Here is a 15,614-nt window from a genome sequence, read left to right as displayed (position 1 = left end):
TCTACTGGGCCGATTGACAAATTTCAAACTGCGTTTTTCATGTCTCGAAAGCGCGACTTAGGATAAATATTAGATTTATATATAGCACTATTCTAACATAGGTATTTTGACACAAAATTGGCTTTTTTTTGAAATAACATAGCAATATTTTTCCATATTTCGATTCTACGACTCAAATTATGCCAGAATACCAAGTTTTGTAAAAATCGTACGTGTAGTTTTTGAAATATTAGCTCTCAAAATTTTAGCTCCTCAATGTTAATTGAATTTGGTAAATATTTATTAATATCTCTTTTTTTTATTAAACTTTCATTATTTTTCCTTTCACATTTCGAAATTTAGGTTCATTCCAAATAAAATTTACCCATTTTTTGTGTTGTAGTTTTTAAATTTCTATTTTTAAATAATTTTTATAAATTTTTCAAAAAACATTTTGAATTATAACCTATAAAATTTTTACCATCATCTTAAAGTAGGTGTATTTTTAAGCATATCTGCAAAAAATTAGACTTTTTATTCAAAATTTTCTAAGATATACACGAATTTACATATTTTCGCGTTTTGAAATTTGGCATCTTTTTTTTTTGAGCGATAATAACGCCAAATGTGGTTTATGGATTTTTGTTACAGTGAATTGCCACAGCTATTTTTAACCTTAAATTTCAAGTAAAATTTTACGGAGAATTAATTATATGAAATATTTTCCCTCAATGATGCGCAATAAATATTTATTAATACTATATGAAAAGCTATTTTTTTAAATATTACAGATGATATTATTCAAATTTTTAACTATTTTTTTTTTAAATTTCTCTCTTTCTTCTTTTTTTTTAAAAAAATAAGAGTAAATTTTTGTAAGAGTAAATTTTTACTTCGGCGTTTTATCGTCTGCTACTTTACTTTGTTTAAATCGAATTGTCTAAAACTGAGAATTTTCGTTTGATGTTTATTTGAATTTTATGAAAATATTTTATGACATTGATTGCACAATTTATTTCTAAAGAAACTGTTGCTTATGAAGTGGCTGAAAGAGCGGTTGATACTATCATCCATATTTTTAAAGCACAGTATATTTTTATAGAACCATAAGATTCAGAATAATCATTTTTATAAAAGTCAAATTATGACATAAACATACAACACTCTAGAGACTGGATTAATGGAAGTTCAATGGTTATGTAGAAATGATCCGCAGCTACTTAATGGCTGGATAAATCAGCAGGTTCTGTAGACAAGTAAGAATAATTATATAAACGACATCCAACATTCTGGATTCAATTAACAACGAGAATACGATGTTTATTAAATGAATTTAAGAAGTTTTAAAACATAAAAAATCAATTCATTTTTTATCCTAAAATGTATTTTTGTGCGTAGCGCATTTTCATTATATCTTTAAAATTCTAATTTAGAATGTAATTGTCAAGAACTGAATCCTAATCATCAGTAATATAATAAGTCATTATTACGGTTATTAATAAATCCTTCTTATAAAGTAATTGCAAATATTTCAAAGAACTTTCTATCTGAATAAAAATATTTTTCTATGCAAATATTTTTAATTTTATATTAATCAAGATTGCACACGATATTATTTATTTACACTTCAATTCTTACCGTCAGCTCTAGTAGAAGTTACAAATCAATTATATTTAATTAAGGATTGGATTGGATTATATGATTATGGCAAAGCACACGAGGGTTATCTGCCTAAAGGGAGGGATTCCTTCGTGGAGGACTTTCTAAGGGAAACTGGCTCGTATACACGTTGCACATGGGGAAAAACACGAAAACGCACATGCAGCCAGCTCGTTCGCAGGATTTGAACATCAGACCGAACTACCAATGTTCAGCGACTTTACCGCTCGGCCGCTGGTGGGCTATTTAATTAAGGAATGACCATCTAAGTTTAGAAACAGCTTACTGTAACAGCAATTCAATTATTGGCGCCGTATCTTTCATGTTACTCCCGATTGGCAAGCTACATGATTTTTAATGAGTATTCGGGTTTTGCTAGTAACTTCACTTGGAAATCGTTAAACTAGGTTAGTTGGTTATTTGAACATAGAAAGAACATGGGAGCTATTTGATTAAGATGCTTTCATAGAGAACCTTTGTAAAGAGAACCTAGAAAACTACGAAAACCAACCATGCAGCCTGGGTTAGACTTCGCAACAAACAATTAGTACTTAACAATCTTCAAATGCTAGGCAACTGTTGAGGCTCCAACTACATCTCCAATTTAATATTTTATTTGTAAATATTTAAAATATTGGTGTAATCTTAGACACAAAAAGCAGAATTTAAGTTTTGTTAACTCGTTAGTAAACTACCAAGCCATAGTGCAAATGAATATTCAATTTCTTTTGCAATAATTGTATTCACTTAATATTCTTGGAATATGAGCTAAAGAAGGAACGTTCTCGGAAGATTAAAGAAGTGTTTGAATCCAGTGATATTAAGTTTGTCTTACAAGCCCAGGATCAAAACGATTCTGCAATTGCCCGAGTAGTTGACTTGTAAATGGCTGTGAATTAAGCAGATGACTTTTAATCTTACGTTTTCAGGCAGAAAACTTATTCCAAATGTTTTGTATTGTATGACAATGCATCTTTTCATTATTCAATAACCAGTCGGAGAACCGCTTGTTTTCCGAAAATAAGTATGTGTACTCAATTGTCCTGCATGTTCTTCAAATTTGTCTTCTTGTGATTTTTTTTTCTTTCCCAAAAACTAAAGTTGCCTCTCAAAGGAACATTTTTTGATATTGAAGAGACAAAAGGAGTATGACATCTACTTTTAGAGGCATGTCAAAAACAGATCTCTACAAGCCTTCTCTTCCATTACATGTTGTGCAGTCAGACAAAAAGTTGCATCAACGTAAATTCTATAATATATTTTTATTACACTCTGATTACTTTATTAACATACAGTGAATATATACTAAATCTTTTACTTCAGCTTAATTAATTCGGAATTGTTGTTGGAACTAGAACTTAGAAGATAAGTCAAATTAAATATTTCGATAACCCAATAAATTCAAGGTCGAAGTTTCAATATTTGATTTTCGGAGGGAGGGGAAATGTTTTCAGTTTTGGTCCATTATCTTAAGTATATTTGCTTCGATTCTTTATTTTTCCATAAAAGCGAAAAATTGACGCATGGTATACATATAACGCATAGATTCAAATTAAAATTTAATAATATACAGAGTGGTTATAATTAAAGTGCCACATTGAAACGGTCATAAAAGGAAAACTACTGGATCAAATGTTATCAAGCTTGGTAATCGTGTAAAGGAAGTCATAGGAATTTATTTTCCGGGTAAAAAAGGAAGTTTGAAATTTGAAACCTCACCACCAGGGGGAACACGGCAATGTATGCAATATTGTTAAACGAAATATGGGTCGTAATCTAACTTAACCTTTTGTTACAAGGGTTTAATATGTTTTATACCCTTAAGAAACTTTGAAGTAAGCAAATTACTATTTAAAGGCGTTAAATTCGATAAAAGTCGAGTGCGCCATCCGTGTAAGTGAGAAATTCGACCGTAAAAACCACGAATTAGCGATTAGAAAATGTGAGATAGCAAATCACTCGCACAAGTGCGCACAATCTGGAAATCGTTTTCTTACAGATCGCTAATTTTTAATTTTTGAAGCCTGAGTTCGGCCCTAAAACATGAAGATACTGATTCAAAACGCTTTTAATCGATTTGGGCTAAAAAAATCTCTCATGTTATCTATCTAGTTCCATTGCATTCTCCTACTGCATTCGATTGCATAGCAATCATTCCACACCGTTTAGTGTTGAATGACAGCTAGTTTTAAAACTGAACCATTTTTCTCTGAAGAGGAGTCGGCAGCTGGACCACTGTGATTGCAGCTCACTTAGAGTCAATGTTAAAATGTTTCGTGATACATGAACTGCAGTAACGTGGCATTTTAGATACTACGATTTTTACGCAGGGCTGGGCCCCATCTCACGTGTGTCGCACAGTTACTTAGGCAACATTTCACGAATGAACGTCTTATTGGCCGATACCCACCAGACCTCAACCTCTCTGACTTTTGGCTATGGGGTTATCTCAAAAGCACTGTTTATGGTGATAATCTAAACGATTTGGCAGAAATGAAAAATGTGATACACTGACATGTCCGTAACATTCCTCCTGATATGCTAAGAGCTGCTGTTGAGAATGCAGTAACAGTATTTAACTTGCTTTCGGAAAATGCTTGACGCTACATTGAACATGCTTTGTAACACGTTTCGGAAACTATTAAACACATTTTAAACTGATGTTTTCGTGTCTTATTTCATTTAACAATATTGTATACAGCGCCATTTTCCCCCTGGTGGTTAGTTTTTAAACTCTTTTTTCCCACGTAAAATAAATTCCCATAACCTCCTTTACACGATTCCCAAGTTTGATAACATTTGGTCCGGTAGTTTTCCTTTTATGACCATTTCAAATTGGAACTTTAATTATAACCACCATGTAAATTAAACTTTAAAAGTTTGATAATTTGGTTCAAGTCCCAGCTTTAAAAATATATATATATAAATATAATCTTTTACATTAAACCTCTTAGAAAGAATGTTTTAAGAAGCTAATTTTTCTCTCGCGTTATAGATTGTATAAAAAAACGTGATCTTTAATATGATTTAGATTGTTTCAGCCGATATAAGAATCGGGTCACTCGGTGGTACAGAATAAACCCTGCTGGACTGTTTTATTTCTTTGTCATTTATCAAAAATCTTTTAATTAAAATGTTTATCCTTTGGACTTCACTTTAAACTTTATTTATAGTTAAAATGACTTAAAAAATGAAAAGCTGTCTTCAGCTGAAATGCAATTCATGTAATTGATATTTTAAAAAAATTGACAAGAATGCAAAATTTATGGAAGTCTAGCAGTCGAAAAATCTTAATTTTCTTGTGTGAGCACTGAAAATAACTGTAGAAGGAAAGAAGAAAATTAGGGAGAAAAGTAAGCAAAAATTTGCAGGGAAATTTGGCTGTCAGACATACCAAGGTGTTTCAAAAAGTTGGACGCTTTTGAATATACTCTCAGGATACTTCAAAGAATTTAAGTGTGCAAAGAGAAAACACTTGGACGTGTACACCAGCAAATACCATCAATTGAGCTTGTGTTAACAGAAAAGACAAAAGCGATATCATTGCAGATTAAAGTGAAGAGCGACTGGTTTTAGACTATATGGTTGTATAAATTTAAGTTACGTTATAGAACATCATATAGTATCATAAATGGAAAATCCCATGATTTTCTCAGTCGAATTGTTTGAAGATTCAGGAGTTTATCCAGTGATGTATGTAGATGTCACCTAAAGATGTTTTTTTTCCTCCTGATGAAACAGCGGCAGAGCGGTAAAGTCGCTGAACACTGGTAGTTCGGTCCGAGGTTCGAATCCCGCGAACGGGCTGGCTGCATGGGCGTTTTCCTGGTTTTCTCCATGTGTAACGTGTATACGAGCCAGTTTCCCTTAGAAAGTCTTCCACGAAGGCATCCCTCCGCTAGGCAGATAGCCCTAGTGTGCTTTGTCATAATTAAATAAACCAAAATCTCTTGAGGAAACCAGTCTTTCCTTTCATCTCATACCTTCAAAATGTTTAGCCTCTAAGACTGATAAAGGCCCTGACCAAATACTTCGTGAAGAACTTTCTAAGGGAAACCAGCTGTCATACGCGGTACACATGAGAAAAATTCACGAAAACGCCCATGCAATCAGCCCGTTTACTGGGATTCGAACCCCGGAGTGAAGTACCAGTGTTCAGCGACTTTACCGCTCGGCCGTTTATGGGCCTTTATGAAATGGAAGGCGATAACTTTATTTAAAATGATTGTCAGATATACCAAGATATTTCGAAAAGTTCGATGCTTTTTAATATACTTGCAGAATGCCTAAAGAAAAAGAGCAAGAATAAAGTAGAATGACAGAAGAAAAAGAGAAGAAAAAATAAATTTTTGCGTAAAATTTAGTATTTGTATTTTTTTTTTTTTTTAATTTAAAACCTTTTAATCTTATGATATTTGATTCTTGGGATTTCAAAGTATTCTTCCGAAAGAAACGCAATTCAAATAAATAAAATAAAATTCTAGAAAATTTATATTAATAAATATATTTAAAATGCTCAGTTCGAAGGAATAAATAGAAAATTTTAAAGCAATTATCTGAAGAGACAATGCAACACAAACAATTAAAATAAAAGTATAAAAATTTAAAAATTACCTATAATAATAAGTATGACAAATATATGTATATAAAGAAAACTATTTGAAAAAAATTAACGCTGCACCTTTACTTACGCAGTTCGAATAGGTAAATAGAAATTTTTAAAACAGTTATTCGAAAAATCCATGCAACTTAAACAGTTAAAATAAAATTCGAAAAAGAAAAAATTACTTAAAATAATAACAGTTATATTTAAAAATATAATATAAAGAATATTATTTGGAAAAAAGGAACGATGGTGACTTTTTTTCCTATCACGGGAAAGGAAACTAGGTTGCCATATATTAAGAAGTTCGCCAAGTTCTTGGCGCAAACTAAAAAAAAAAAGCCAACATAAATTTGTGAATTTCTCTAAATTTCGCTCCAAATTTTACAAAATTTCATATTTAGGCCTAATTTGAATTGTAGACTCGAAATATGTAAAAAAATCGGTATGTTATTTTAGAAAAAGTTCGATTTTGTGTCAAAATACCTATGTTAGAATAGTGCTACATATAAATGTAATATATATCCTAAGTCGCGCTTTCGAGACATGAAAAACGCAATTTGAATTTTGTCAATCGGCCCAGTAGAACGGGAGATATAGAACTGTCCTTTTTTTTTTTTTTTTTTTTGAGCAGTGTACAAGGTGTGTTCGGAAAATTCTAAATTTGTGCATGATATAATATGCTTGGAATCATGAAACGTAGTGAGAATGCTGTATCGTTCTTTTCAAATGTAAAAAGCAAATTATACACAACAGATGTTATTATTTGTATTTTAAAGATTGTTAAATGTTTCCAAGCAATGACACCTGCTAATGTAGAAATGTCATCGTTCGATGACTAAGGTCTTGATCAAAGGTAGATTAACATCGACAAATACTCATGAAGGTATATCTGGCGCAGTCTGTGGTAGTATAACAATTTATTATGCCCAAAGATGCACTGCCAAAATTTGTACGGCGGCTAGTTGCTTAAAGATGATCTCAAACCAGGCGACAATGTGTGTGCGATCCTACTGCGACCAATATACTAGAGCAGGATGAATATGTGATGAAAAATAAATGTGTGCTGCTGTGGAGGAATATGTAATGGAAAAAAAGCGAATGGAAGGTTTTTAGGCTGCTACAGAAATGGGGAATCTAAGTCCCAGAAAGGACTTTGCGAGTGATCACAGGTCTGAACCAGACAAGTATCCCAAATGCAGAAATGAAGAAACATCGAGTTGAATGTTCTTGAACTTTTCTCAGAGGTAAATGGCTGATAAAAGGTTTATGGTAGGTAAATGGCTGATAAAAGGTTAGAGGTAAATGGCTAGTCTCGGTACAGGATTTCAGCTGTGTAACTCTGAAATGAAACAAGAAAGCAATGTACGAAAACAAATGGAACCTCCCTGAATTCACTAATTCATGATATGAGGTGGTTGTTATGTTTACTTGCTATCTTATCTCTGAAAAAACCATAAGTGGAAAACACCGGGGAAGATTCGCAGGAAATATCATTCTATCCAACGTATTCACTAGATTTAGCCCCAAGCTTTGTTTAAAAAATTTAAGTAGCATTTGTGTGTTACTCGTTACATCATTGTCCTCAGGGACAGTGATGATAGAGGCCCTCTTTCAGGAATGGTTTGAACGCTGTAACAAAAAGATTTTTTTTTTCTAGTGTACGAAGTGGTAATTTCATCAGAGTTAAGGGAAACTATGTAGGAAACTAAGATAGTAATTTTAGCAATTTATCTTGTACAAGAGTGTTAGGTCCAAAAGCATTGACCAAAAGCAAGTCCAAAGGCATTGACGTTTACCTAAGAGTGAGCTTTAAGTATGCAAGGTTCTTGTGTTAATTAATAGGAAATAATGATTTTAATCTGTGCTCTGCGCTATAACTTCTTTCCGTATTCCTCATTAGAATGCAAATTAGCTTTGGGAGTAATTAAGTTGAGGGTTTAATACCTCAGAGTGAGACCATCTGGCACTCACTTCGCATTGTTAAAATCCCTCCCCAGCTCAGTTTAAAAGTGATATTCGGGTTATGTTATTCTCTCGGTAGCTCATACTTGAAGTTTACGCGTCGGTAAAATAATTGTGTCAGCTTATAGCTTATTTTATTAAGTATGTAGTCTTATGGCACGTTACCTGCGTTTGAATTTATTCGATTGTTATTGCTTTACGTACGGTATTAAGTAACCAAAGTGTGTTTCTGCATTCTGTAACTTATTTCTAATGTGTAATTTTGCTATTTATTGAAGTCTGTTATATCAAGAGTTATGTCTCATATAATCAAGTTATGTCTTATATAATCAATTATATTATTAAGAGTTATATATGTGTGCGTGATAAGCACAGTGTAACGTTAACGTAATGTGCATTATAGAACGTATAATGTATCGAGATTTATTTGTTGTATTTTTTTGTGTTTGTATTCCTATGGTTTTATCGCATTACCCACTGATATGTAATTGTATATAATAACTCTTGTAACCTCCTGATGCATTCCTTATTATCTTACTACCTATGGAATTCGAGATGCCATTACTCACACTAACCTCTTGTAATATGCTACTAACTGCTGCTTTAGACGCAATCTCCAGCTCGACGGCCTTGTGCCCCCAGACTCTACTCATGCACTTTCCATTTATTACAATTGCTCGCTCTTGAAGTCATTAACTTAGGGACAATGAATTCTTTAAATCCTAAAGATATTAAAAATAATTAATTATATATTCTTTATTAGGTTACTCTCTTTTACCTATCGTAAATTCAATTATTATGTTCTACACGGGGTAAGACTTTTAGCTCAGGTACCCAGGTGATACTGTTCCACTGGAGTGCAATGTATCGAGAACAGCAACGAGTTTTATATATAGCAATGTGTCAGTGTCCAATGTAATCTGAACAATGTTTAGTTTTACAGTTATATTCGGGCACGTTTCCAGCTTTTAGTGTACCTGATGCAGCAACGAGTTTTAGGCGTAATGCTATGCAGTCGCAAGCAGTGTCTTGTGTCTTTTAGCATATGAAGTTATGTACTTTAGGTAGCACATATAGCTTAATATCTAATACTTTGCCCTTATATAGCCATGTATGTATTCTTGATTTGGGGTGTTGCTTTAGATAGTTGCAAGATTCGGACCATACTGGATTAGTCTATCAAGCCGCCCCGGGTGTCCTAACCTGCTGTTACTTGTCTCCTGCTATTGCTTAATTTACATCACACAAGTGCTGGTTTGTCTGTAGCACGAGTCGTGTCTTTTATGTTCAAAGTTAGGACTAAATGAAAAGGTTATTTAAAGCTTTGTAGAGAATATGTTAATTAAAAATTATTTTATTTCAGTCTTTACTATAACCTTTGTTTTCCAAATTCCTCACCAAAATGCAAATTAGTAGTGAATATTTAAACTGAAGTTTTTCTATTTAGTGCAGATAGTGTTTATGAAATCGTGTGCGCGCTACATGGTTATTTTTCTGCTAGCTCTAATAATAGTAATTATTTAGTTTTGTGGCCCCTCGCTGCCAAACTTTAATTCTGACGCCCCGATAGAGTTAGTGAGCCAGCTTCTAGTATAGTATTTAATTGTGCAGTTCTCGACTACTTGAGTACTGCTTGAAAACTCAACTGTGCACTTTATTTGCATCATCAAGAATTGTGCTTATTTGTAGCAGAAGAGAGTGCCCTTTTGTTCTACATTCGTTTTAAATAAAAAATTTATTTTAATCTTCTTGAGGCTTTGTCGTTGTTCTCACATATAGCGGTAATTCGCTTCACTTCTGCTGCATAATCCATAGATATATGCTATTTTAGTTCCGTGAACTAAAATAGAATATAACTATGGATTATGTAGCAGAAGTGAAAAAACCGTGAACTAAAATAACATACCAGATCAAATGCAATCCCCAAATCTCCTGTATCCGTGAATACAGGAGAAATGATAATTCGCTAACCTATCTAGTAAAATCCGTAAGACTTGACTAATTTCTAGACTAGTAGCAACACTACAAGTAATCTTCTGTCAGTATATTCCAATAAAAGTAATATTTACCTATCATATTAATTTTATTTGTCATCAGTAACAGCAGAATTAGGGACATGATCTGAAATTTTGTATGCTAATAATTCTGAAAAGTGTACTGATAGCAATGGTAATGCTTCACTAAATGAAAGTGTTTATACAAAAAGTGAGAAAAGTTGGAACGCTGAGCTAATACAGATTATAAAACAAGCTAAAAAAATTAGAAGAGAAAATTAGAAAATTAAAAAAGTGTTTAGTAAAAGGAAGTTACACTTGGTTCATCAACCATGGTGAGATCGAATTAGGATAGTGAACTTACGTGCCAGTTATGGAAAAACAAGTGAGGTCTATATGCGTTCTAAGAGGGATGTCTTTGGATATTTTTCATGCCATATATTGGGAAAATCCGAAAACTCCATGCTATCACCCCATTCATGGTTATCCATACCAGGGATAAATTAACATTTCATTTATTCGGCCACTGTAGGCGAGCCTGTAGCGTAAGTTAGGAAGCCGACTGGAATTACTAACACCTTTTATCAAGCAAACCTGACAGTATTTGTACTGCAGATATATGGATTATTTTTCATTGATTTCTGAAATAAATTCTCTTTCAGATTATATGTTTATATTTGCATTTAGTGAAGCATAAAGTTTGTTTCAACAGTGAGAACATTCCAAGGAGATATCCACTATTTCTTCTGAAACGTACGGGAATCCATGGGGAATCTTAATGATATGAAGCATTGAATTTTTGTTGTGCAATGGTAAGCAAATTTAATGATAAATATGGAACAGATTCGAGCTTTAAGTGAGCAATTTATTCATAACAGTGCAGAGACATTAGGATTTTTTGGAAGCAGGCAAGATGAAAAATGATCAAACGCCTTCGCCGGGAATCGAACTACGAACCTCAGGAATACCGGCCTAGCATGCGGACCACCATACCACGAAGGCATGCTAAGAAGACAGGAGAAATACCTTATAACTGCACTGTCATTTTGATACTTTTACAGAAAGATAAAAAAATAACTAAAAACTGTTCTCTCAACGTCTTCAGGTAGCAGAAAAAGTGGGGCTGTAGTATTTGAGACATTAAACAATTTTACAACAAAAGTATTAAAAAAATTCCGTTTACACATGACTTCATTTACAAGTGCGAAATGTCTGAAACACTTGTATATTTAAATTTTATAATAGTTACTTTAATTTTGAAAACTTTTCCTATCAATTTTTGTTTCCACTTACAACTCCCTACCACAATGAGTTTTTAGAATTGCATTAAATGCAAATGAGTTAAAAGAAGTATTTAAGTAAGTTTCAGCTTACTTCTACAGAGAGTGCTTGGAGTCCTTAGTAGGGCGTGTTTGCCTTCTCGTTAAGTCACTCATGAAGCTGTTACGCTCAGCCGTATATTACATATCTTTTGATATTTGTCGGCTAGTTTAATTTAAGTGCCAAATACGTTAGACAATTGTGTCTAGCATCGGCTAAGTCTTGTTTAGTTAATTATAGTTTAGTTTCTTATTTCTATTCTGAGTTAAAGTCTGAGTAAAGGCTTCCTGTAAGCCCGAGAAGGGGCCGACTGTTATTCGTATTTGATTGAATAAAAGTGTAATTTAACTCTTCTCGAGTCTACGTCTTACTTGTTTTGAACTCAGCGATAAGTCGCTACATAATTCACTAAATTCCTCCACGTTCATCTTAGACAAAAGGAGTTAAAGCTACACACCTTGGGCTTGAAGGGAAATAAACTCTATGAACATACGTATTGCATTAATTATGTTTTAAACGCATATAATACAATACAAATATTATTGCTTGATCACCGCACGATACATATTTCTTCCTTATGGCTAATAATAAATGTGTTTCTCAGTTCGTTCATGTTCCCATTAAATTGATTAACGTGCAAAAAATAATACATGAAAGCTCTGCAAAACATTTCTGACAATCGATTGACTTATTACATTTGGTTTAATGAGGTTAATGAAAAATCTGTTGCCTCTCCTTTGAAACATTTATACTACTTTTCACATTTGATATTTAAATAGCTATTAGACAAAACCGCTTAATAATCTACTTTGGCAGATCATTTTCGAACTCTCTATCCAGGAACATGAAAATTTACACTACCTGTATAACTAAATATACTTGCACGTTCATCGTCAAATATTCAAAACATATTCACTGTATTCAGTGTTGCATTTCAGAAGACAATCCTTTTACATATTGATTTTCGTTAAAATAACCCGTCTTTTACCGCATCAAAATGCTTAATATATTATTTATCAGCACTTATTCAAACAATACCTCTGTCACAGTACTGTAGCAAACAATTAGGTTTTTAAAGTTTTCGAGAAATTTTATTATTATGCCAAAAGGAAAGGTAACAGAAATTATGTTTTATAATGGGTTACAGGAAACAGGCATTTCAGATCTACATGCTATGACGTTAGTGTTCTCGGTGATGTTTGCTGAAGCTGAACAAGATTCAGAAACTGAAGTCTATGGTAAGAAGAAGAAAACGTCTAATACTTATTTAAAAATTCCTGATAACAATAACTTCAACCAGTAAAACTGGATGCCTAAAGAGCAATAAAAATTAAACTTACTAAACTACTAAAAACTATCTATGAAAATTTCCTATTTTTTACGAACCAAATAATTTCTTGATCTGTTTTTTTCTAGTTAGAAATATAAATATATTTTAATCTATGTTCATTAGAGAGGAAAAAAGTTCAGTTTATACTTTCAAGGTTAAGTTATTTTCGTCTTTTATTCTAACATTCTCATCTAGTAAGTAAATCCAAGCCAGACTATGGTAACATGTAGTTAAGTAATTACTAAATATGTATTAGCCAAATTATATATTTAATATGAAGTGATTTTTATGAGAATAAAAACGTAAAGCAGAAATTTTGATGTTGAGTTAAAGTTTTACGACTCGTCAGTCTGACTACAGTACTTTTAGAGTAATTTAAATTTTCCAAAATTTCCCTTGGGTATTGATCTGCGCCTTAAAGGATACATTAAACTATAAAAATTAATTATATAGATTGTTTTACATAATTTTGAGGGAAATGCTTAATTTCTTTATGAAAGAGCCTCAAAAATTAAATCAGAATTCTATACAAAACAAAAATAAAAATTTCTTTGTATTTTGAATAAAATAAAGACTATTTTAAAGTAAAAAAAAAGGCCTTATATAAATTCCTTTAGTATTTTAATTAAAATGCAAATAATATTCTCTACATAGTTTGGTGTAAAACGAATTTTTTTTCCTTTGCAAATTTACATATATTTATGCATACATTTTACTATTTCATTTCTTATTTATTATTTTAGATACAGTTTTAAACAGAATTTGACACTTGAACACACAATTCTTGAAAAGAATTTTACAACTTCTTCTGTAAACCGTAAGTGCTTTATGCACATTTTTGGATTTCGAAGATGCACGGAAGTCTTATATGTTTTGTCTTAATAACAAATATTTAGAAAAGGGATATATTGTTAAATTTATTGCTGAACTGAGTAAGCATTTTAGGTAAAATAAAACTTTCCTCGACAGTAGTAGTGTCTGATGCACTTTTATAGTAATCTGTGTTTTTGAAATTATACTGCAAAACCCATACTTAAAATTCTCAATAACAATTGACTGCTTACTTTGCAGTCCCTTCGGTAAAGCTTCTTATAGATCAAGAGGAAACATTTCATCTGTAGTCTGATTCTGATTGATAGAAAACAATGGTGGGCAAAACTGCAACTCAGACGCTCCGTGTCGGCTATGCACATGTAAGTTAAAGCTTTTGTTTAAATAATTTATTAAATATTAGGCATTATGAATTGATTTCATTCATGAAGCAGCTAACAGAGTGTATGTGTATTTCTGTAGTATTAAAATACAGTTTTCTTTAGATTAACAACTATTAAATACTCCATATCGCAAATAAATACCCAACAAGAAACATTTGAGGTAAGCGAACAACAAGCAGATTGAAAAATAAATAAAGTCAGTATCCCAGTTAATCTCATATTTTTTACTATCACATTGCAGAGACATTAAGGTATTTTTTGGAAGTAGGAGAAGTGAAAAATGAGCAACGTCTTCGCCGGGAATCGAACCACGGATCTCTGGAATACGCGACCAGCGTGCAGACCACCACACCACGAAGGTGGGAGAAATACCTTATAACATAAGTAATGCAGTTTTTCCTTACGTACGCTGATAAAGGAAACTTCCAATTTAATAATACAAAATCTATATAACCTAACATTTTTCATTAGCACTTAAAAGTGTTGGGGAAAATAGACTTAGTTAAAGCTCATTAATGGGCTAGCGATAGTACAATTGACATACAAGCACATCATTCTCATTTCCAAAAATTTCCGAACAAAACAACGAATTTCATTTTCTTTGGTTTTAAAGAAAGCAATGAAACAATTTGGTTTAGGAAAAAAAAACTCATTTGAATGAGAAAGATTACAATAAATCTCGATTTTAAGTTCTAATTAGTAACTAATCAACTATACTGAAATTAAAAATATAACTAATTAAATTCATAAAATCTCTTGTAAGAGCAAGAAGTTTTGGGAAGTAAGCCCATTAACACTTTTTATATTTTTATTCAATCGACGTCCTTATTCGGGAACTGCCATTGATTTGTTGTGAGTCATGCTCAGTTATAATCAAAGAAATACATATGCATTGTTCTGTTTATTGTTCTTCTAATATTTGATTTTGCTATAGGAATTGGGAAAATGGATAGAAGTTTGCCCTCTTGAAATTAAAAATTTTTAAAAACCTCACTATTATTTCCGAAATTATATATAAGTAAATAATTCATTATAAGCCCTTCTGTACAAATTCACACCAGCAATAATAATTAAAAAATTCAAAATTTGTAATTTAATGTTTCTACATACAGGAATTACAACCCATGATATGTCGTGCTTTCATTCAACTATTTTCACTTTTCATTGTCGTAAAAGATATCTTTTAGAAATATGCATTCGAAAATTTACAGTTTGGAATACATGCATCTAATTTTAATCTTTGAGCCGCCCAGACGGTATAGTGGTTAAGGTCGCCTGACTGTGATACCGAAGGGCCAGGGTTCGAATCCTGGATAAGGCATGCTAGTAATTGTCCTTTCCCTTCATAGGAGGTAAGGGTAGCCCACCTATTAAGTGCCTCCATAATAAAGAGACCACCACATCCGGCCTTAGGAATGGCCGATGCCGACATAGGCAAGTGCCCGCCACTGGAAAAGAAATCTTAATCTTTGAAAGAAAAATACTGAGAAAAATATATGGCCCAGTTAGAGGAAAATAATGGATGGAGAATTTTGTTTAACCATGAAACC

General features: G+C 32.4%; 1 protein-coding gene and 1 long non-coding RNA gene across 2 annotated transcripts in view; one reads left to right on the top strand and one right to left on the bottom strand.

Annotated features, from left to right (window-relative positions):
- Nucleotides 1-15,614, bottom strand: part of LOC146998265 (uncharacterized) — a 283,096-nt gene that overhangs the window by 30,855 nt on the left and 236,627 nt on the right. The gene's annotated exons all lie outside the window — the stretch shown is intronic.
- The window catches only part of LOC118199173 (glutamate receptor 2-like), a 30,278-nt gene continuing 28,553 nt past the window's right edge, over nucleotides 13,890-15,614 (top strand). Inside the window, exon 1 of the mRNA XM_035370975.2 lies at nucleotides 13,890-14,043. Within this exon, the coding sequence (XP_035226866.1) occupies nucleotides 13,996-14,043 (48 nt within the window). The 5' untranslated portion in view covers nucleotides 13,890-13,995. The remainder of the gene's footprint in view (nucleotides 14,044-15,614) is intronic.

The sequence above is a fragment of the Stegodyphus dumicola genome, chromosome 3, assembly GCF_044657685.1.
Source record: "Stegodyphus dumicola isolate Sdum_Otavi_A_Nest chromosome 3, ASM4465768v1".
Lineage (NCBI taxonomy): Eukaryota > Metazoa > Arthropoda > Arachnida > Araneae > Eresidae > Stegodyphus > Stegodyphus dumicola.
The sequence above is the reverse complement of the archived record's forward strand: the minus strand, read 5'-3'. Positions and strand labels throughout refer to the sequence as shown.